Source organism: Ursus arctos, unplaced genomic scaffold (assembly GCF_023065955.2).
Source record: "Ursus arctos isolate Adak ecotype North America unplaced genomic scaffold, UrsArc2.0 scaffold_16, whole genome shotgun sequence".
NCBI lineage: Eukaryota > Metazoa > Chordata > Mammalia > Carnivora > Ursidae > Ursus > Ursus arctos.
In genome coordinates this window covers 13,389,570-13,411,313 of record NW_026622830.1, presented here as the reverse complement: position 1 = coordinate 13,411,313, position 21,744 = coordinate 13,389,570, and the positions used below count along the sequence as shown (strand labels likewise).

Here is a 21,744-nt window from a genome sequence, read left to right as displayed (position 1 = left end):
CAAACCCTCTCCCCTAACAACGCCCCCCCCCCAACAATCACTCACGGTTTCCATCTCTCTAATTTTATCTTTTCCAGTTTTTTTTTTTTTAATGAAATACCGTTTTGTTAGATATAATAATGTTGTCAGCATCCCCAGCACGGTCTCACTTCTGTCTGCTCAAAGTAGTTACATGGATGCCAGACATTAAAAAAGGCCCCATGGGGCACCTGGGTGGCTCAGTCCGTTAAGTGTCCGACTCTTGATCTCAGCTCAGGTCTTGATCTCAGGGTCATGAGTTCAAGCCCTACACTGGGCTCCAAGCTGGGTGTGGAGCCTACTTAAAAAGAAAAAACAAAAAAAGAAGTCCCATGTAAAGCACCTGCCCCATCCCCGGACGAGCTCTTGAGGATTATTTAGAACTCCCCTCCACTGTCTGACCCTTCTACTCAGCCATGACACTTTTCACCAGTCCCTCTCTGATCCTCTTCCCGTTAGGTAACGGAAATGCCAGCCCATAAAACACCCACATTCCCAATGCTTTCATTCCCACTGACAAACAAGGCGTGTGTCCTAGAACAGAAGGAGCTGGGGGGGGGGGGTGTTCTGCACAGGAGAGCCTCGGGTCCCGCCATGCCCACCCACCAGCACACAAAACAGGAAGAAATCCTTCATTGCCACCACGGGTAAGCCAAACCGAAAGGCCCCCAACCATCATAAGGATGTCCAAGACCGCCGGGCTTAGGGAAGGAGCTATTCTTGCCACACATGACTGGCAGAGAAGAAACGTGACCATGAGACCTGCCTCTGCACAGTGTTCCTTTTCAGGGTGCGGAGGTGGAGGGAGGGTGTGAGAAAGCAAACCACATTGCTGAGATCAACGAACATCCCCCAAGGGAGCAAACGGGTCCCCTTTTGTGCAAGTGAGCAATTCACACCAGCCAATCTGAGCTGCAGCCCCAAAAGTTACCACTCTGCCTGCTGGACCACATCCAGGCTGCACTAATGGGGGGGGGGGGGCACCAGTGTGAGCCAGGCTCTAGGCTCCGTGGAGACACAGGCTTCCTCCAGCCCTGCCGCCTACCGCCTCTGCAATCCTGGGCACCTGCAACCTCCCCTTCAGACCTCCATCCCTCCATCTGAAAGGGCATTGCAGGAGAAGACCAACCTGGAGAGCACAGGGCCTCCAGGGGCTGTGAATTCACACGTGGGCATCACTCCCTACAGGGGGCTGCCCCTCCCTCCCTTCCTAAAACCCTGGATTCTCGAGCCTCCCTTCTCAGGTGTGACAACCAGAAATGTCTCCAGACATTGTCAAGAGTCCCCTGGAGGGGAGTGAAGGAACTGACCATGGGGAAGATAGCTGCCATAGGCTCTTCTCAACACAGCACCCAGCATGGTCCTTCTAAAATGCTCAGTCAGTTCACATCCCTCCGCTGTTCCAACAGCTCTGCACTGGGTCCCGTACCACGGTCTACACGGTCCCAGTGCTGATGGACCTCAGCTCTTCACCTTCTCCCCCTCCCCCACTACAACAGGCCACCTGGGCCTCCCTATCATTCCTACAGCACACGGAGTTCATCCCTTACCCTAAGGCCTGTAAATCTCTAGTTCCTGCTAGAGATGGTTTTCCATGTCATGCAAATCTAGATTTAAACACCACCGCACAGAGGCCTCCCCTAACCACTGCCTCTTCCAAGCCACCCCCATCCTGCGCATCTCTCTCCTTATCAGGTTAGCACACATGACCTTCTCTCACAGGGTGAAGGGTCTTGTTTACTTTTCTTATTGTTTCCCACTTTCTAGAACCAAGCTCTATGTAATAGCAGGGCCCTTGCTCACCACTCCCTGCCCGTGCCTAAAAAGCACACCGCATGTAACAGACGCTCAATAAAAATCAAGGATCACGATGGGTTGAATCAATAAAATAACTTCATAAATGGATATTTAGCATTTCTGGTGGTCATTTTTCTGAAGACTTTTGCCTAAGGTAGTGCTTTTTAGAAAAACCAATGAACTCTAATGGGGGAAAAAACAAACCTACTAAGTCAGGGATAAAGGTCAGCATTTTTTAAAAAATTAGAAGAGAATACATAGAGAAAGTAAATACCGATTCATAAAACTTTATACACATCAAGTGTACGTGTGCATGTGTGTATATAAAACATTAAGCACATATACACACATAGGTCGCCTGGGTGTCTCAGTTGGTTAATGGCTGACTCTTCGTTTCAGCTCAGGTCATGGTCTCTGGGTCATAAGATTGAGCCCCTTGATGGCCTCCACGCTCTGTGGGGAGTCTGCTTGAGATTCTCTCTCTCCCTCTGCCCCTTCCCGCACTCGTGTGTGTGCGATTTCTCTCTCTCTCATTCTCTCTCTCAAATAAATAAATAAATCTTTCCAAAAAAACAAACAAACAAAATAAACAATATATGCATACACGTATCTAAGAACCAGGTACAGGTGGCCAAGGGCAGGAAATGGTTGTAAACACTAGCCTAAGGTGCTTCAAGATGAAACATCTCTGCACACCACCAGGCCCCAGGAAATCCCTTACTCGCTCCTCTTACCGATCACTCTTCATCTTTGTCCAGTGTGCCTTTTAAATAATTTGCCCAAAAAGTTCAGAGCTCAAGAACCACACAGAAAAGACATAACAACTTGCAAGAACATTCATAGTTGCCGCAGAAAGAGACTTCCAAAAATTCCCACTGACCCAAGTTAAGATTCAGGATGCTCCCAGTGGTGCAAGTTTTGTCCGTTTTCGTCGTGACGGGGGTTGAAGCTTGAGGAGAGAACGTTTTCGGGCTGCCGGATAAACTCCCTGCTTGTCCCGTCTTTGCAGAGGCTGGCGAAGCTGAAAAAGTATGTTCATTGTTACTGGACGGATTTACAAATAAATAAACAAATAAAACTTGTGCATGGGGGGGAGGAGAGAAACTGTGTTTGATTTCAACAAGACCCCCAGAGCGCCCCAGATGGGGCGCAGCGGGAAGGGTTGGCCGTTCATGTCAAGCACAGGCTTTAACCCAATGTTAAACGTTCAAGCTGTCGAAGGAAGAAGGCCTCTCCAGTCATTCTATTAAACACAAAGCTCTAAGACAAATCGGCTAAGCCTCCACTGAAATTGGTTTGGCCCATTCACGGGTGTAAATCTCAAAATAAATAGCGATTAAACCAGCCCCCACCACGGTCCAGATGCAGAGACCGGAGCCAGGCTTACAAATGGCATGCCGTCCGTTTCTGGGAGGTGAAGGAGCCGGCTTGTGTCACAGCCATTGCACCTGCCGGAGGCCAAGTCCACCCCTTGGGAGATCTCCGGCTTCCCATTTCAAAGGTTCCATGATGCTGAATGAAGCCAAACTCAGCACCAGATGGAGCGAGGGCGTCGCTGGTCAATTATCTCCCTCCTTACTATGTTCCAAACTTTTATAGGAGAATAGAGAATCGTACCTAAGCCAAGTCTTTTAAAAATACCTTATAACTACCTATATACTGCTCCCCTGAGCCTTATCCACGGAGTTGGTGATAGGACAGAAACTAAACCCTGTGACAAAATGAGTGTTTAGATGGGTCGTGCCTCCTGGAGATCCTGCCCCTTTGCCTAAACAGCCTGCCGTTACTGGAACTGTCCTGTTATTAAATTCATGCCAGACAACAAAATGGCCAGCCTTCCTCAGACACACAAGACACAGGGATTTTGCAATGATCTGGTCCTTAAGAGAAGCTGTTGATGGCAAAGGGGTTACAAATCAGGACATCCTGGGGACTTCAAAAGTGCTCACTTTGGTGGACGCTTGCCTCAGTTTGCTCACCTGCCAAATGGGGGGATACTCAAAGTGAGGATCCAATGGGTGAAACTCACATACCCGCTCAGCTCTAGTGCCAGGACCTGCAACGCTGTCTTTAATGTAACACAGAGGGAAAGACCAGATACAGACAGGGGCGGTTGCAAGCATGTATCAGGAGCCAGACACTAGGTTTTAAGTTCAGCTCTGTAGCTGACTTGCTGGGTGTCCTCACCTGAGGTCTGGTGAATCTCCTCTCCTGCTAGCCTCAAAGAGGGACAGTGATAATATAATACAAAAGGACTGATAAAAGTATCTACCTCATCAAGTTGTGAAGATCAAAAAAATTAATCATCTGAACAGTGCCTGGCATCAGTTAAGGACTGTATTATTATTTGCTATCAATGTAGTATTATTTTCCATTTCCCCATGAACCTCGAGGGCTTTGGTTTCAATCACTTAAACCAGCAGTTCTTGGCCAGGAGTGATTTTGCCACCCAGGACACACTGGCCAATGTCTGCAGACATTTTTGGCTGTCATCACTGCGGGGGGGAGGGTGCCACTGGCATCAAACAGGTGGAGACCAGAGATGCTGCTCAACGGCCTATAAAGCACAGCCCCCCTCCCAAAAAAATAATTATCTTTGGTCCCAAAGAGGATGCTGAGGTTGATGAATCCACAAAGGGATGAAGTGGGCCTGTCTCCGGGCACTCTTTACCTCAACCTGCAAATGAGGAGGGGTGGTGACGACATGCACTAATCCACGTCACGTGGTCCTTAGCAAAGGCTCAATCAACACTTGAAATTATTTTGAGAATTAAGTTTTTTTAAATAGTAAATTGACTTCGTTTTACTGTAACGATGAACAAATGTCTGGCCCAGCACCTGCACACAACATTCCGTCCAATGAGAGCGGCAGTCGCTGTTACCAGCACCGTAACTATAACCACTGGTACCATAACAACAAGCAGAACTAAGGTACTTGGCACACCAAAAAAAAAGAGAGAGAGAGAGAATCATCAAAGATAAAGGCATTTCAAAGATGTACGTATATGAGCAATAAAATCTTGGTCTTGGGATTTTATTACTCATTCACTTATATCCCACCTGCTTCCTTCCAAAAGAGATTTGCAGTGGCTGAAATCTCTCTGGAAGGATGAAAGACCAGGGCCTTGCACACTGTATTCTCCTACGCAAACGAGCAACCACGCAGAGAAGGAAGGGTCCTCTGCTAGCCAAAGCACTGTGTGCGACCGCAAGGCACTCTGACAAGAAAGCCTAACCAGAAAGGGTGAGCCGTAACAAAAACGTATGCAAGCGTGCTGTTGCACACAGAACTCAAGGAGCCCAGTTCCCGGCTTAGTAGTAACAGCTCCGGTGAGAAAAGGAAGGAAGGCGGGGCGTCCGACTGGCTCATTCGGAAGAGCATCCAACTCTTGATCTTGGGGTTATGAGTTCGAGGCCCATGTGGGGTATAGAGGTTACTCTAAAAAAATCAAATCAAATTAAATCCTTGGGGGGAGGTGGGGGGAAGGAAGGAGAAGCCAGCAGGTGGTCTCACAGGGCTCTGCCCCACTTGCGGTCCTGGGGAATTCAGCAAGCACAGAGGCCAAGCTGTTATTTTTGCAATTGTGTATAACTGGAACAACAAGTGTTTAATTTCACAGTCATATAAAGTTTCCTCTGTTCATAAAACTTAAGTATTGAAGGTTTAAGAAATATGCCCTAAATTTTTTTTTTTTTTTTAATTAAACATAGCACTTGGATATGGCAAGAATACGGGTGAGCCAGTGGAGACGGGTCTGGTTCACTCTCTCTCCAGCGAGCAAAGGGCAGAGCACCCCCACACACACACACACACACAGACATCTGGGACAAAAATGCCTCATGTAATTGGAAAGGGACAGCACTGGGGTCACCCACCTCGGGGAAAGCAATGGCCCCTGCCCACCCCTGAGTACCACAAGCCTCTCCTCCCTAATTTGTGAAACACTGTGTACCTGCCTCAACCTCCCCATATCAGTTAATGCTACAACCACTCACCTATGTTCAAGGTCAAACATGTCTACACTGCCTCAATTCCTCCCTTGCTCTCCCGCCTCAACTTAACACACTATTCAGCAAGACCTCCTCATACCACTTCCAAAGTACAACCCCCAGCTCCCCCTGGTCTCCATGCCCACTGCTATCAGCCTAGTGCACACAGTCTCAATGGGACAATATCGCCCTCAAAGGGCAGAAAGTGGCTCTTGGGGGGGTGAAAAACTCTTACTCCTTTTATGTATAAAACAGACACACGCAGTACTTAAACAGATCTACAGTATTTTCAAGTTTCATGAGAATCCACTCCTAGGTATATACCCCCAAACTGAAAAGCGGTACTCAAATCTTGGTACACAAATGTTCACTGAAGCACTGTTCACAACAGTTCAAAGGTGGAAACAATCTGAATGTCTGACGTACTGACAAACTGGGGTGTCTGCAGTAGCACATAACTGAGCCATGAAAAGAAATGAGGTTCGGACGCATGCTGCAATGGGGAGGCCCCTGGAAACATATACTCAGTGCAAGGAGCCAGACACACAGGGCACATTTTGTATGATTTCGCTTACATGAAGTATCCAGAATAGGCAATCCATTCGAACAGAATGCAGGCTAATGGTCTCCAGGGGCAAGCGAGCTGGGGGTGGGGGGTGCCTGCTTAATGAACAGCGCTTTATTTGGGAGTGATGAAAATGTTTTGGAACTAGAGAACAGTGGCGATTGCGTAACACTGTGAATGCACTAAATGCCACTGAGTTGTACACGTTAAAATGGTTAATTTTAGGTCATGTGAATTTCACCTCCCTTTAGAAAAAAAAGTCACAGGAGGATGGATGGGAAAACATGTCTAAAGTGGCTCCTTATGGGATCATAATGAAAGAAATGGTTGGTAAATACTGCCCCTGCCCATCATTTGCCACCAAGACCCTATAAGAGCTTCCCATGGGTCCCCTGGCCTCCTGCCACAGCACCCCTCCACAGAGCAGCCAGGCATACCACTCCTCCATCTAAAACCATCCAGAGGAGGGGCGCCTGGCTGGCTCAGTGAGTAGAACATGCAACTCTTGATCTTGGGGTTGGGAGTCTGAGCCCCACCTTGGGTGTAGAGGTTACTTAACAATAAAATCTTTTAATTAATTAATTAAATAAAACCACCCTAGAAGCATGCTATCCCCCCAGAATAAAATCCAACCACGCATCCCACTTTTCCTTTCCCCATTCTGGAATCTACAGCCACACAGACCTTTGCACTATTCCTCCAAATTCAAACCTGCTCCCAACCCAAGACTTTATATGCACTCAGGATTCCCAAGGAAAGGCCCTCGCCATCACCCCCACCCACATTATACAGGATGGTAACCCTCAAACACCACCTCGGGGCCCTCCCCTACCAAAAACACCTAGTGTTGAGGGTAGCTGAGGAAAAAGGAACACTTAACAGGAACTGTAAAACCTTTGAGGACAGCAATTTGGTGATGCTGATATCACCCAAAATTAGACTGTATAAAACACAGGGACAGGGGCGCCTGGGTGGCACAGCGGTTGAGCGTCTGCCTTTGGCTCAGGGTGTGATCCCAGCGATCTGGGATCGGGACCCACATCAGGCTCCTCCTCTATGAGCCTGCTTCTTCCTCTCCCACTCCCCCTGCTTGTGTTCCCTCTCTCATTGTCTGTCTCTCTGTCAAATAAATAAATAAAATCTTTAAAAAAAAAAAAAAAAAACACAGGGACAGCAAGGTTCCAATGCTAGGAGCTCATCCCCTAGATGTATGTGTCAAGTGCTGGGGACACAATATATGCACGTGAAGAAGGTTCATTGCAACAGTATTTCTGACAGCAGAAAAACGGGAGATGGTGTATCAATGTCTATTAACTGGACACTGGTAAGTAAATGGTGGCAAACCTACCATACGACCCTAAAGAATGATGCAGATCTGCATGATCTGACAAGGACTGGTCCCCACAGAAGTACGTATAGAAAAAAAAAGAGGTAAAAATTGAGTGGAAAAAAAAGAAGAGAGAAAGGTAAAAATCGTGTGTGTACAGAAATGTCCCCAATATGTGTAAATGTTTACTGAACCACCTGCACGTCTTCAAATGAATGTAGACATACTTATTTTTGGTAGAAGTACATTCCACAGACTGTTAATCGTTTTATACTTAGGAGAAAAACTGGACTTGGGCTGTGGGGGTAAACGAAACATGACTTTTTCTTTTACGTCCTTCTATACTGCTTTCATCCTGCTGGGTTTTTTTTTTTTTTTTAAGATTTTTTATTTATTTATTCGACAGAGATAGAGACAGCCAGCGAGAGAGGGAACACAAGCAGGGGGAGCGGGAGAGGAAGAAGCAGGCTCCCAGCGGAGGAGCCTGATGTGGGGCTCGATCCCACAACGCCGGGATCACGCCCTGAGCCGAAGGCAGACGCCCAACCGCTGTGCCACCCAGGCGCCCCTGCTGGGTTTTGTTTTATCTTAATTTTAACCATGAAGTGTCACCATCATTTAAAAAAAAAAAAAAAGTCAGCTAGAGGTCTTTAGATTATGGGTCATTTTGCCCTTCTAAAACTACTATTACTGTGCTCTTTGGCGGGGGAAGATCTTTAAAACAAGTGCCGGGGTGCCTGGGTGGCGCAGTCGTTAGGCATCTGCCTTCGGCTCAGGGCGTGGTCCTGGCGATGTGATGTGAGCCCCACATCGGGCTCCTCTGCTGGGAGCCTGCTTCTTCCTCTCCCACTCCCCCTGCCTGTGTTCCCTCTCTCGCTGACTGTCTCTCTCCGTCAAATAAATAAATAAAAATCTTTAAAAAATAAAATAAAAAATAAAACAAGTGCAAAAATATATTTGTTAATACAAATAAATGTAAACGAAGGGCTAAGAATTCTGGAATTCTCTGACTCCAGTGAGGTTCAATGGGTGTGTTCTTGAAAACGTTACCCTAGCTTCATATGTGACCACCTAGATGAACGTGTAAACAGCAGGCTAGTCAAAACACCTACAGTTTTGAGGGTTAGAAAGTTAGCAGAGCGCATATACATAAAACGTGCATTAAAAAAACAAGTCAGGGACGCCCGGATGGCTCAGTAGTTTAAGCGTCTGCCTTCGGCTCAGGTCATGATCTCCGGGTCCTGGGATAGAGCCCTGCGTCGGGCTCCCTGCTCAGCAGGGTGTCCGCTTCTCCCTTTCCCTCTGCCCCTCCCCCGGCTTGTGCGTATTCTCTCTCTCTCCGCTCTGATAAATAAATAAAATCACACACACACAAAAAAAGAAAACAAATCAATGTATCCATTTAAATATTTGTATTTATATTACTTTATAAAATCAGATTTCTTGCCCTAAGAAATGTTTCCTAAAATTCATTCATTCACATGCCATCTATATGCTACTAACAAATAGAACTATATGGATAAACACAGTAAGATGTCAGAGAAACACTGCTCCCTTGAAAGGAGCAGAAAGCTTAGTATGATCCCATTGGACCACAAAACATTCTGGTAATGATTATCAATGTGGTTTACACATTCAAAAATCTGAAGGAACACCCAATTTAACTAATTTATTTATTTTAGGAACACCCAATTCTTTTTTTTTTTTTTAAGATTTTGTTTATTTTATTTGACAGAGAGAGAAAGCACACAAGCAGGGGTAGGGGCAGAGGGAGAGGGAGAGGCAGGCTCTCCGCTGAGCAGGGAGCCCGATGTAGGGCTCGATCCCAGGACCCTGAGATCATGACCTGAGCCAAAGGCAGTCGCGTAACCTACTGAGCCACCCAGGTGCCCCTAGGAACACCCAATTCTTCACAGTTGTTACCTCTCAGGGTAGAATTATACGCTATTTATTGTATAATATTAAAGTTGAAAAGGAATACTTTATATTCAGGGGGAAAATGATAAAAAATTAAATGTAAATATGGAGGAGCTTCAAACATGAACTTAAGCAATCAGAATTTTGCTATCAGTGCTAAAAGTCAAAAGCATGGTACATTAACATAATGGTTCTCAATGGAAACTGGAGAGGTGACTATGTCCCCAGGGGACACACGGCAACGTCTGAAGACATTTTTAGCTGCCAATTTGTGGGCAGGGGTGGGTGCCCCTGGCTTCTAGTGCAGAGAGGCTACAGGGATGTTTAAACACCCTGCAAAGCACAAGAAGGCCCCGCAACAGAGAATCAACCAGCCCCAAAATTCAACAGTGCGGAGACTGAGAAACCTGCTTTTAAATCATGCTAGACATTTTCAAAAGCAGAAAGACATTTGGAAATGCTCGTTTCAATTAAGCTTTGACATGGATGCCAATCCTTTTGTAAAGCCATAAATCTTGCCCAAAGGAACAACTAATCGCCTTTGAAGTCACAAATAATTTAATCAGATTTTATACTTTGATGTACAATTCATGAGTGTGGGCTAAAACACATCATTTATTATCTACATTTACAAAACCCTAGCCTGTGCTAAGTGCTATCCTGACTCCATGAAACATGAGTCTTAGAATTAAATTAGAAAAAAAATGCCCCTTCCCTCCCACACACCCCAGCACTCTGGGGGGTGGAGGCGGAGGAGTTCGTGATTCATGCCAAATTTCCTCTACTTATAAAATCTTGGAAGCAACCTACGTCTTCAAAGGGCTGTAGCTTGCACAACTCTTGGTGGCCCGCACAGACGATCCACACAGTTGAGCATCACCGGACAGTCTAAGACAGGATAGAAATGCTGTTCTGAAGGACTGTTTAACTAACATGGGAAAATATTCAGAACACAAGGTTGAGTTAAAAACAAACAAACAAACAAACAGCTCAGGTGCCTTGCTGGTTCAAGTCAGTGGAGCATATGACTCTTGATCTTCGGGTTATAAGTTCAAGCCCCACAGTGGGCAAAGAGCTTACTTAAAAGGGGGGGGGGCTCAAAGCTGGCTACAACAGATACTGCAAACAAGTGATCCATGAACCAAGCAGTTCACGGAGGCATCTGGTACACCAAAAGGATTTTTATACATTTGGGCCACTATGTAAAAGTTGGGGTAGTCCACATTTAAAAAAATATTTGAGGCTTCTCTTAAACAATGACAAAAATGGCAACAGAGCCCAGATTCCCACTTGGCTAGAACTAGCAGGAAGAAAAGGCCCCCAGGACCCTAAAGAAAAGGCATACTTCAAGAACACAGCGTTTTGAAAGGTCCAGGTGGTGACCTGTTAGTGGGGTATAAGGAGCTTTTTTATAATGAAACGCCCCAGTGCGTCACGCACTGAAAGAGTAAGTATTACTTCAGGAAATATACACAAGCACCCACCCGCATGTGATCAGTCATGAGGAAGAAGAGCGTGACTTCTGCTGCCTGGAGTTCATGCCGGTCTCCAACACTTCCCAACCTTGCTCATTCCCATACCTGCCTGACCCCTGAAAGTATGTGAGTTTTCAACGTAATAGTACAACTCATAATCCAACAGAAAAAAAGTCCTGAAAACATCATCTGAGGGCTGCCTGGGAGGTGGGGTGATCTGTGACTTTCATTTAATAAATAACAATTACTGTAGGACAAGTATGTAGCGATTTCACAAGAAAAGGGTATGCGAAAACATTCTCCCTTCTCCCTAAATATTAACCCATAGTGGAGCTACAGAGGGTGGGGACAGCCAGGGGCTCCGACTCTTACCCTAATACATATTCATGACCGAAGTCAGACTCCTGCAAGCAGACAGTGGCAAGAGCATCAGTTCTGGCCAAGAGGTCTAGATAAAGGGGGAAGCAGGAAAAATCACTGAGACTATAAACCACTCTGATCAGTACCCAGATACCATGAGCAAAAGGCTTCTGGCTGAGCAAACTGCTCCTTAGAAAACGAAATCGAGTTCTGTGGGTTACAGATACCTGATTCTGAGTTCCTCGATCCCCCCACCCCCAAAACAAAAGGAAGGTTTCTAAACTCTCATAAAAGTTTTATTTAATAACTTACTTATTTCAATGTGTAGTCTTATAATGTTGGCCACAAAATTCTTATTGCTGAAATGAATATGGCTTTTCTATTCTATAACCATCTTTTTTTTTTAACGTAATTTTGGATAAATCCCAATCTCATCTCAATTATACTTTCCACTTCTCCATCTCCTAAATGCTACCGTCGCTGCTAACAGCAGAGGGCACTAGGGTGCAATGAAAAGAAAATAGATATAAAATCAGGATCTGGCTGTGGGAACACAGGCACCTCCCTCCCTACACTGTCCACAGGGACCTCAACTGGCCTTCTGTAAGATGGGGAGACTGACTCACAATTCCTTCTGAGTCCATCACAGAAGCTGGCAAACCGACTCAGGGGCCATATCTACCAAAACACCTGTTCTTACATGGCCTGCAAGGGTATTTACCATTTGTAAATGGTTGAAAAAAAACCTAAAGGATTCATAGTTCGTGAAACACACACATTATGTGAAAGTCAAATCTCAAGTGTCACAGCCACGCACTGCCTGTGGCTGTTTTATTAACACAACGACAGTGTTTAACAGTTGCCATCGTTGTGACAGAGACCCACAAAGCCTAAAATATTTACTATCTGGCTCCTTACAGAAAAGGGGACAATCTGTAAGATTAAAATGATTTGAGTATCGCCTTTCTACCCATACCCCTCACTGGTTGTCTTAACTCATAATTAGCGAAATGATTAAGCACATGCTGGCAAGGGGATCATATTTTGGAAAAGGGACTTTAAAGTCTACTGAAATGGAGAATCTCATTTACCGCTTAGAAAAACCATTCGAATAATGAGGAATTTTGTCAGGAATTCTAAGGTCAGTTCAATCTTACTATGTCCCGAGGAAAGACAGCAGCTTAGTTAAGCACATGACACACGCTCTCAGATCCCTCTAAAACTATGTTTCCTGTAATATGGAACAGGATCACCAACAGTGGTTCACAGACCAACATGTTCCATTTTACCAGTTAGGTATTAATTTTACGTCTATCCAAGAAAAGAAACGCAACAAGCAATTTAAGCGCATGAGTTTATACATACTGCTCAGCTTAGGATAAAGCGATGTCGCAGAGTTAATGTGTAAGTATGTTGTAAAAACAAAGGTACCAGCATACGGCAAAACATGCTGATTAACGTTCAGGCAACAGCGATTCAATAGGACTGCTGCCCGGTTAGAACACTTTGTCAAAAGCAAGCTCTCTAGGAGAGCTAACAGGCTGCGGAGCTGATGTGATTCCATACCACGTTTTGTTAGCTTGGCCTGAATGGAATCATGTCACGGAATAAAAGTAAATTTTTAAGAACTCTGGTCTGAGGGGCGCCTGGATGCCTCAGTCGGTTAAGCATCTGCCTTAGGCTCAGGTCATGATCCCAGGTCCTGGGACCCAGCCTGTGTCGGGCTCCCTGCTCAGCGGAGGGCCTGCTGCTCCCTCTCCCTCTGCCTGCCGCTCTGCTACTTGTGCTCTCTCGGTCAAATAGATAAATAAAATCTTTGAAAAGGGAAAAAAAAGAACTCTGGTCTGAAACTGAGCGGCAAAAGAAAATTTCTGTTCTGCAAGTATGTCAACAGAAGTTGCGTCATCCTAGAACAAAGCTCTGAAGTGCAACTGAGCACCTAGGACCCCACAGTTAGGCTCAGAACTGGGGAAGGAGACTGCAGCCTTTACTTTGAAGAACCCAAAGCCACTGGTATTAACTCTCTCTACACCTACAGCCACGATGGGAGCAGCTACAAGCAGTACTTGAGAATTACCAACCAACCAGAAACAAGAAACAACACAACCAAAATGGGTGGAATTCCTTGAGCTCACTCGACTGAGTCCCCATCATTTTACCTTCTGGGGACTTCTGTGGTCTCTTGAAGAATGGGTGCCTGCTCCTTAAAGAGTTCTTCTGTAAAGGAAGGGAGGGAGGGAGGGAAGAGGAAGGGGAAGGGAGGGGGTCTGAAGGGCTATCCAAGCTTAAGACATCGGTCAGAAGCCTAAAACTGATGGTCTAATCTATAGATGAGCTTTATTAGAAAATATCCTAAGGTATTTTGAGCTGACCTTTAATAACTGGGCATTTTCTATTAAAACGCAAGTTTCCCACTTCTCTGGAATAATGAGAAGATCAGAAAAGCAAGAGGCCACATTCCTACATGGCAACCATGGGCTGACGCCCTTAAGGTGGGGCATGTTGTCTAGGGGTTCACCAGGTCCTGCCCCCTCAACCAGTCTCCCCAGCCCAGAGCCTGAGAGTTGGCTGCCCTTTATCATCATGCTTAGTGTAGAAGCTTCTCTGTGCCCATGTCTCTCAGAGGTAGACCAACAAAGAATAAACAGTGAAGGCCATGTTTCAAGAAAAATGAGAGTAAACCCATTTCCTTGTGGCAGTAATAAAGTTCCTAAGTGCTGGATATGCAACCAAATAATATTTGGGTAGAAAGAACTCCATTTAAGTCACCATTACTTTCCTCTCACTCAGCCAGCATCCCTCATGTACGTCACCTCTCTGAATCCGTGTAGGCATTTGCTGCGGAACCACCACAAAAAATAATAGAGCAGCCCACATCTCTGTAGCACTTACTATTTTAGGCATACATCTTCCTTTAACCCTTACCAAGAATCTATAAACCTACGGAACAGGTCCGTTACTACGTCACCTTACAGGTGAGGGAAGACATTTAGTATCCTGGGGCGCCCAGGTGACTCAACTGGTTGGGCATCCGACTCTTGATTTCCGCTCAGGTCATGGTCTCAGAGTCATGGGATCGAGCCCCATCTCAGGCTCCATGCTCAGCCTGAGTCTGCTTGGGGTTCTCTCTCTCCCTCTGCAACCCCCCCCTCACTCACACGTGCATGCTCAGACATTAAGTATCGTGCCTAAAGCCACGTGGCTAGTGAGTGGCAGAGCCGGGATTTGAGACTGGCATCCTCATTCTTCACCTCTATTCCACAGCAAGTGTCTACGACCTTTATCTGAGGAGCGGGAGTGCTCCGGGGAGAGGACATTATGGCTGACCTTACACCCTGCACTAGTATCTGAGCACTATGTAATGGGAAGGTGTAACATTTCGACAGATAATCTTCTGATTAAAATAACATTCCTGAGAAACAAACTGCGATGGGAAGTTTTGCTGTAATAATCCAAGAGCCAGGTGACCTGAACTCCGAAGGATTACTGGCCGCCTCTGCCCATTGCAAGGAACGACCTCCATCTGGCCTTTGGGGACCACTTTTCTCCTTTCTTGACTCCTTAACAGCAAGAATCCCACTGGGTTATCCATTTAAAATTTTATATATGCTCCACTGGAGCAGAACCCCGGAGAGCCCCCTCGTGTGCAGTGACGCTGGCCAGCTGGAACCCGACCGGTGTGGCCCCCACGGAAGCCCCATGTCCCAGGGGCCTCCTCCCCATCTCCCACCCCAGGCTGACCTGTGCTCTTGTCCAGGAAATCCATGGACTCCTCACTAGCACTGAAGTGGCTCGAGGTGGCCTTCTTCTCAGCATCCTGCTCCACGTCGGAGCCCGTGTGCACAGAAGAGTTTGTACTCATGGGGGAGCGCGGCATGTCCGACAAGGAGATCCTGCGGCCCGCGCCCCCACTCAGCATGGGCTTGCTCATCAGGATCTTGGGGGACGCCGTCATGTCAAAGTTGAGCTTAACCTTCTCCTGCTTGTCTATCTTGGCGGCGCCCGCGCTGGGGTTGCTGGGGTCGAGCAGCATTTGGTACTGGCTGTTGGGCGTGTAGGGTGTCCTGAAGGGAGAGTAATTAAAAACCCCAAACTTCCTGCGGATGTTCTCCACGTACACCTCCATCTCCTGCATTGCACTGTTGAAGATGCTTTTCGTCTTTTTCACAGAAAAAGGAATTTCTTTAGACATGAGGTAGCAATTATTTATTGGAACCCAGGCCCTAGGAGTGCAGAAAAGAAAGAAGAGCTGAAGTCAACTTTGGTCCTTTCAGAGATTCCTCTTTTCTTTTTTTTCAAGTTTTTGTTGTTTTGTTTTGTTTTTTAATGTATTGTATCACGGTGTGTGCACGTGTAGGGTACGCTGTTGCTGACTGCGGGCACAGGTTGGACGGTGGGTCTCCACAGCCTAGTCACCGTAACTGAAATCTTACACCCAATGATTAGTAACCCCTCCTTTCCCCACCCCCATCCCTGCAAACTACCATTCCACCCTGTGATTCTGTGAACTTGACTATTTTATGAGATACCTCCTACAAATGGAATTCATGCAGTGTTTGTCTTTCTGTGACTGGCTTATCTCACTTAGCACAACGTCCTCCAGGTTCAGCTATGTTGTCCCATCTTTTTTTAAGGCTGAATAGGAACCCCTGGTATGTACATACCACGACTTCTTTATCCATTCATCTGTCGATGGACATTTAGGTTGTTTCCAGAACTGTTTTTTCCTTAATGCAAACCAAATTAGCCTGGTATGCTTGCCAAGATTCTTTTTTTTTTTTTCCATTAAGATTCTCAAATACGTATCCATTCTTTAAAAATGACTTGGTTTGAATGGTTAGTACATGACTAACCATTAACCCAGACATGTGCTATCCTCAGAACAGAGCACCAACAGCAAACTTAGTGAAAACATTAAAAGGCTCCTAGATTTAGTCATTTTAATCCATTAAAAAAATAACAGATCCCCTTTTTGGCTTTGGGTGAGTAGAGAATAAGGAAACAGTCACTGCGGGCACCTGGGTGGCTCAGTCAGTTAAGCATCCAGCTTTTGGTTTTGGCTCAGGTCTTGAGATCGAGCCCTGCATCAGGCTCTGCACTGGGTGTGGAGAATGCATAAGATTTTCTCTCTCTCCCTCTCACTCTGCTCCTCCCTGCCCCCCATGCCTACCAATGTGTGCTCCTTCAAAAAAAAAAAAAATCTGCTTGGATTCTCTCTCCCGCTCCCTCTGCCTCTCCCCACCACATGCTCTGACCCCCCCATAAATAAATCTTTAAAAAGTCCCTGCATCCAGGACTGCACCTCCTAAAAGAGAATCAGTCCCAAAGTCACTGCTCTGTACTCAGAGGTAATGAGCTTTCATATCTCTTGTAAAACTAGGGTTCCACGTGGGCACTAGAAGGAAACGGTGAAAAACCATAAACCTGAGAGGAGGTGCATGGCGTCAAATGTGAGATAATTTACGTGGAAAATAACCAAAAAACAGCCTCCCCCTCCCATTCCCGGCTGGGTTTGTCTTCCTGCCTTCAACCCCCCACCACCCAGCATGCTCTGCAGAGACTTCAGGAGAACAAGAGCTGCTTTTCAGGAATTTGTGGCCCAGCGGCAGCAGGCAGGAGATGGCAGTATAACCTACCACGGCTCTGGGTGGGGACGGAAGCACAGTCCAAGCGTGAACAGGAGGACAGACTGGGTGACATTTGATTCCCCAGCCTCCAACCCAAATCGTTCGTAGGTAGGAATCTGCTGGGAATGAGCTTTTTCCAGGGAGGCCTTTTGGATTTCACAGACCATAAACTCAAGCCAGACACAAGCAATGGGGAGCAAAGTGGACAGTGGGGAGACAGAACAGTCCAACGCAAGCATTGTCTTTGTGGGCGCCTCATAAGTGCCCGTGCAGGAATCAGGACCCCACGCTGCGGAGTCTTCCAGCATTTTAAAGAGAAGCAAAAGACATGGACTGCTTATATTACATTCCACCCAAATGTTAACAGCGGGCATCTCATTCCTATTTTGAAGAGAAAGTGGCCCAGGAAAAATAAAATTAAAAAAAAAAATAAAAGTATGTGCCTGGGGTGCAATTCAGGGCAGAGGCTGGGGAGGTTTGCCACTCCTGGTAATAACTGGATCGTGACACGAACTAAAACTGAACACCCCAAAAATATCCTACTGCTCTCTCAGCGTGCTGGAAATTACCAGCTTCTCATCCACCCCAACTCGCTGCTGTCATGCTGCAGAGACCTGAGAACCACATCTGCAGCCAAACAGAACGACGCAGAGCTGGAGCCAGATGTCCTCTGGGTGGGAGTCTGTGGCTGTTACGACCGGGTGAGCAGGAGTCTGGACTAGACAGGACAGCTCTGACGAGCAGCCGGGATCCCGCAGCTGCCCCTGGACAAACGACTCCCCCTCCCTGAGCCGGCCTTGGCTCGCTCATCGGTAAAATGGAGGATGAGCCCCTACCTGGAGCAGGGTCAAGGGGAGCAAATGAAATGCACCTCGCCCGGTCCCCACAGCAGCGGGAGCTCACCAGGCAGCTAGCCACTGTGACTGTGTCCCCCCCCACTTCTGTCTGGGGTCGGGGCCTTAACTGTTCCCAGCCAGCGTCTCAACGGCCTTCAGGGAAGGTGTCTGCCAAGTGATTTCAGCAAAGCGTTCCCTTTCCTTAAAGCAAGCCCAGGACAGAGTTAAAGGGAACTTAGATTTGCTTAACAAAAATAAAGCCTCTGGGGGCAATGTCATGAGAGGCCCCAGAGTCCCACAGCTGAGCTACTCCCTACCCTGGGCCTCAAGTTTTCTTCTCAGTAAAATGAGAATAAAGCGGCTTCTGCAGAAAGTGCTTAGAACAATGCCTGCTGCAGAGAACGCACTCAATTCATGCCCACTCGCTCTTCTGTGGCTCTGAAGGCATTTAGTACGGTTATTTCCTCAATCTGCATATGGTATCGTATGTGTGAGTGTCTATGAAATCAAACCCCCCAAAACGCAAAACTTTTTAAAGGACAAAAAGCACACGATGAGACTCTTTAGAACATGCCTTGATCTGTAAGGACACGTCCCCAGGCTCGCTCTAGTATTTATTAACCAGACGATGAACACCTAATAGGCTGGGCCATTTCTTACTCTGCTCTCCTAAAAAATGTGGCTTCCCCAACTCCAGGCTTATGTTTTGCTCCACAACCCCAGAGTGGCTCCCTGAGAAAAGGACAGCCTATCCCATCTCTTTAGCCTCCATGCTGTGCTGCCGTCTGACCAGCTCTGCTTTAAGAACATCTCCTGGAGGCGCCTGGGTGGCGCAGTCGTTAAGCATCTGCCTTCGGCTCAGGGCATGATCCCGGAGTCCCGGGATCAAGCCCCACATCAGGCTCCTCCGCTGTGAGCCTGCTTCTTCCTCTCCCGCTCCCCCTGCCTGTGTTCCCTCTCTCGCTGGCTGTGTCAAATAAATAAAAATAAAATATTCAAAAAAAAAAAAGAACATCTCCTGGGGCGCCTGGGTGGCTCAGTCGTTAAGCATCTGCCTTCAACTCGGGTCATGGTCCCGCGAGCCCCGCATCGGGCTCCCTGCTCGGCTGGGAGCCTGCTTCTCCCTCTCTCACTCCCCCTGCTTGTGTTCCCTCTCTCGCTGTGTCTCTCTCTGTCAAATAAATAAAATCTTAAAAAAAAAAAAAAAAAAAAGAAAAAGAACAACTCCTGGGAGGAAGGGACTTCGGGGGCCTCATTCCTACAACTCCAAAGTTCTGCTACTCTACCACCTATTCCACCACTGTGGAGTGTCCTTAACCATTCCAAGGGGCTCCCCCACCCAAAATGACCCAACAGTTTGGCACATTCCCTCCAAGGGAGCAGAAGACACCGAGGAGGTTAGGCAAACCTCACAGGCATCAAACTTGGGCTGCCGTCTTTTTCACAAATGTGGCGGGGTAGGAGAGGCCAGCTCCCACGACAGCTCCTACCCAGAACCAGCCTACACCAGCAAGTTCTGGGGAAACGGCCTCTGGACTAGGGCTAGCCGAGCTCACGCCCCCTAAGCCACCTTCAGTGGCTGTCTGACACGCAGCAGTGTGTCCATGCAGAATGCGCTAAGCTGAGAGCACAATCAAAGACGCCAAAAGTCTGAGAATACTTGGTGCATGGGGGCAAGCACTGATTTCCCCCACCCACCTATATCCTAAATATATCCACCCTGGGTCATATTACAGAATGAGAATAATCCCGAAACATCAAGATGGTTAACACTTGCCATGCTATCATGAAGCAGCAGGAAGATGTACAACCTGACACTAATTCCTCTTGCTCTTCAAAAAAAAGGCAGACTCTGACCACAGCCTGTGTGATCGGGCCCTGCCCCCTCCCCCACCCATCACTTACCAGCCTCTCCTCCCTCTTCCTGTCCAAACCAACCTGCTCCTGCTTTTCCCAAGCACAGCAGGCTGGCTCTGTCTGTCCCTCCACCCAGACCTTCACTAAGCCCAGCCATTACCTCCTGCTCTGACATCATCTTGCCTGTGTGTTTACTTGTGTATTATCTGTCTTCCCCACTAGGAAGCCAGCCTTCAGACGGTCAGGGACAGTGTCTGCCTGCTCACTCCCATATCCCCAGCATCCAGCACATGGCCTGGCCCACAGCAGGCACCAAAAGATTTCCAGCAAAGTGGTCAAAATCAAACAAAGCAAAATACTTCCTATCAAACCCAGGACCACCTCAGCAAATTCCCATTTTGCCCCCAGACTACAGATTTCTAGCAAAACTCACTCTTTTGGTTTTTTATTTGCAAGACAACAAGCAAAACCGAACAGGGTAACAGTTCAGATTCCGGTGTTTGAAATTACACACTGTATTTTCTGTATATTCTGTGGGTGTATATAATTTTTAGGGTACGTGTTTTAAGTATTCTCCCCAACACACGCAAACACTTTTTCAAACTGCTTCAAAGGGCTTCAAAAGGTTTTTGCCTCATTTAATCACAACACAGCTTGCTAAAAGAGAACTAAGAAAGATATTAACCACGGCTCATATGGTACTACCTCTTGTTCTCAAGCACCTAGGAGCAGGCACTGCTAAGAGCTAGAACAGTTCACTTCCTTGTGAGCAAGGGAAAGGGAAAGGTAGAAAGCCTGGCGGGGAGGGTTCCCACCTGTTAAAACAGCCACCTCTTATAATTTCCTATTTTAGCTTCAGAGAAAAGGCAACAGGAGGGAACCACCCAGCACAATGATAAGAGATTCATTTACTGGCAATCTGGGGAAATACTTCTGATCCCTGAAAGCATTATTTTGAAAAGCAATTTGCACGGCAGTTTAATTTACTCTAGAAAATCCAAAAAAGAACAGGAGCACTTAAAATAGCCATGGTGCCAGTTTCATCAACAAAACTATGAAAACATACCTGAAAACACTAAGGCCCACACATTATCAGGCTTAGCACAGCACAGGACTGTATTTTTAACCACAAGATCACTGGTTGGTGTCATGACAATAAACAACATAATAATACCCCCGCCCCTGCTTGCATCCATGATAGTATCAAAGGTTCAGTTAAAGCTATACGTTTGCAGCCGGTTTGAACTCCCACCTGTCATGTTGTCCAAAGAAACGAGCATCAACCTGCCCATCTTTATCCCTCAGAGCTTTTGCAGGCCAGAATGGAAACCCCTTCAGTTTTGCCCAAACCAAAGGATGTGGATTGCTCTAGGAAAAGAAAAACAAAATCCAGAGTTTGTATGTATTTCACAGCAAGACACACATATAAAGCTTGGTGTAGGATACAGCAAGGCCACCAACTGAACGAGAACAGGTCCAGGCAGGGTCTCCCAAGCTGGCTTCCCTAGGAGGACGTGAGGCCAGTAAGCCCGAGGCAAAGCTGGTTCTGGGGGTGAATGACAAAAGGACCAAGCACAGACAAGATCAGGCCTGGATCCTGGCCCTAATGCTATTAGCCGGGTGGCCGGAGCAAGAGTGCACCTTCCCCTGCGACATGGAGACGGCAATGCCTACACCCTCTGTTAAGTGGGGGAATTAAATGTGCATTATAACTGGCAGTTAACAAGGGGCAGTATTAGACACTTCTGCCCTTTATCGAGGCTGCCCAGAGCTTTAACTATGCAGGTGTTTATTTCCAAAGGCAGGAAGAGGGGCGCCTGGGTGGCACAGCGGTTAAGCGTCTGCCTTCGGCTCAGGGCGTGATCCCGGCGTTCCGGGATCGAGCCCCACATCAGGCTCCTCCGCTATGAGCCTGCTTCTTCCTCTCCCACTCCCCCTGCTTGTGTTCCCTCTCTCGCTGGCTGTCTCTCTCTGT

The 21,744-nt window shown here is 47.0% G+C and overlaps 1 protein-coding gene across 40 annotated transcripts in view; it reads right to left on the bottom strand.

The window, feature by feature from the left end:
• Positions 1-21,744, bottom strand: part of ZMYND8 (zinc finger MYND-type containing 8) — a 120,976-nt gene that overhangs the window by 37,683 nt on the left and 61,549 nt on the right. For all 40 annotated transcript variants that reach the window (XM_048222199.2, XM_026503669.4, XM_048222203.2 and 37 more), the window contains 3 exons: positions 21,022-21,137; positions 15,191-15,672; positions 2,696-2,836 (listed from right to left, as the gene is read on the bottom strand). In XM_048222199.2, the coding sequence (XP_048078156.1) occupies positions 2,696-2,836; positions 15,191-15,672; positions 21,022-21,137 (739 nt within the window). The remainder of the gene's footprint in view (positions 1-2,695; positions 2,837-15,190; positions 15,673-21,021; positions 21,138-21,744) is intronic.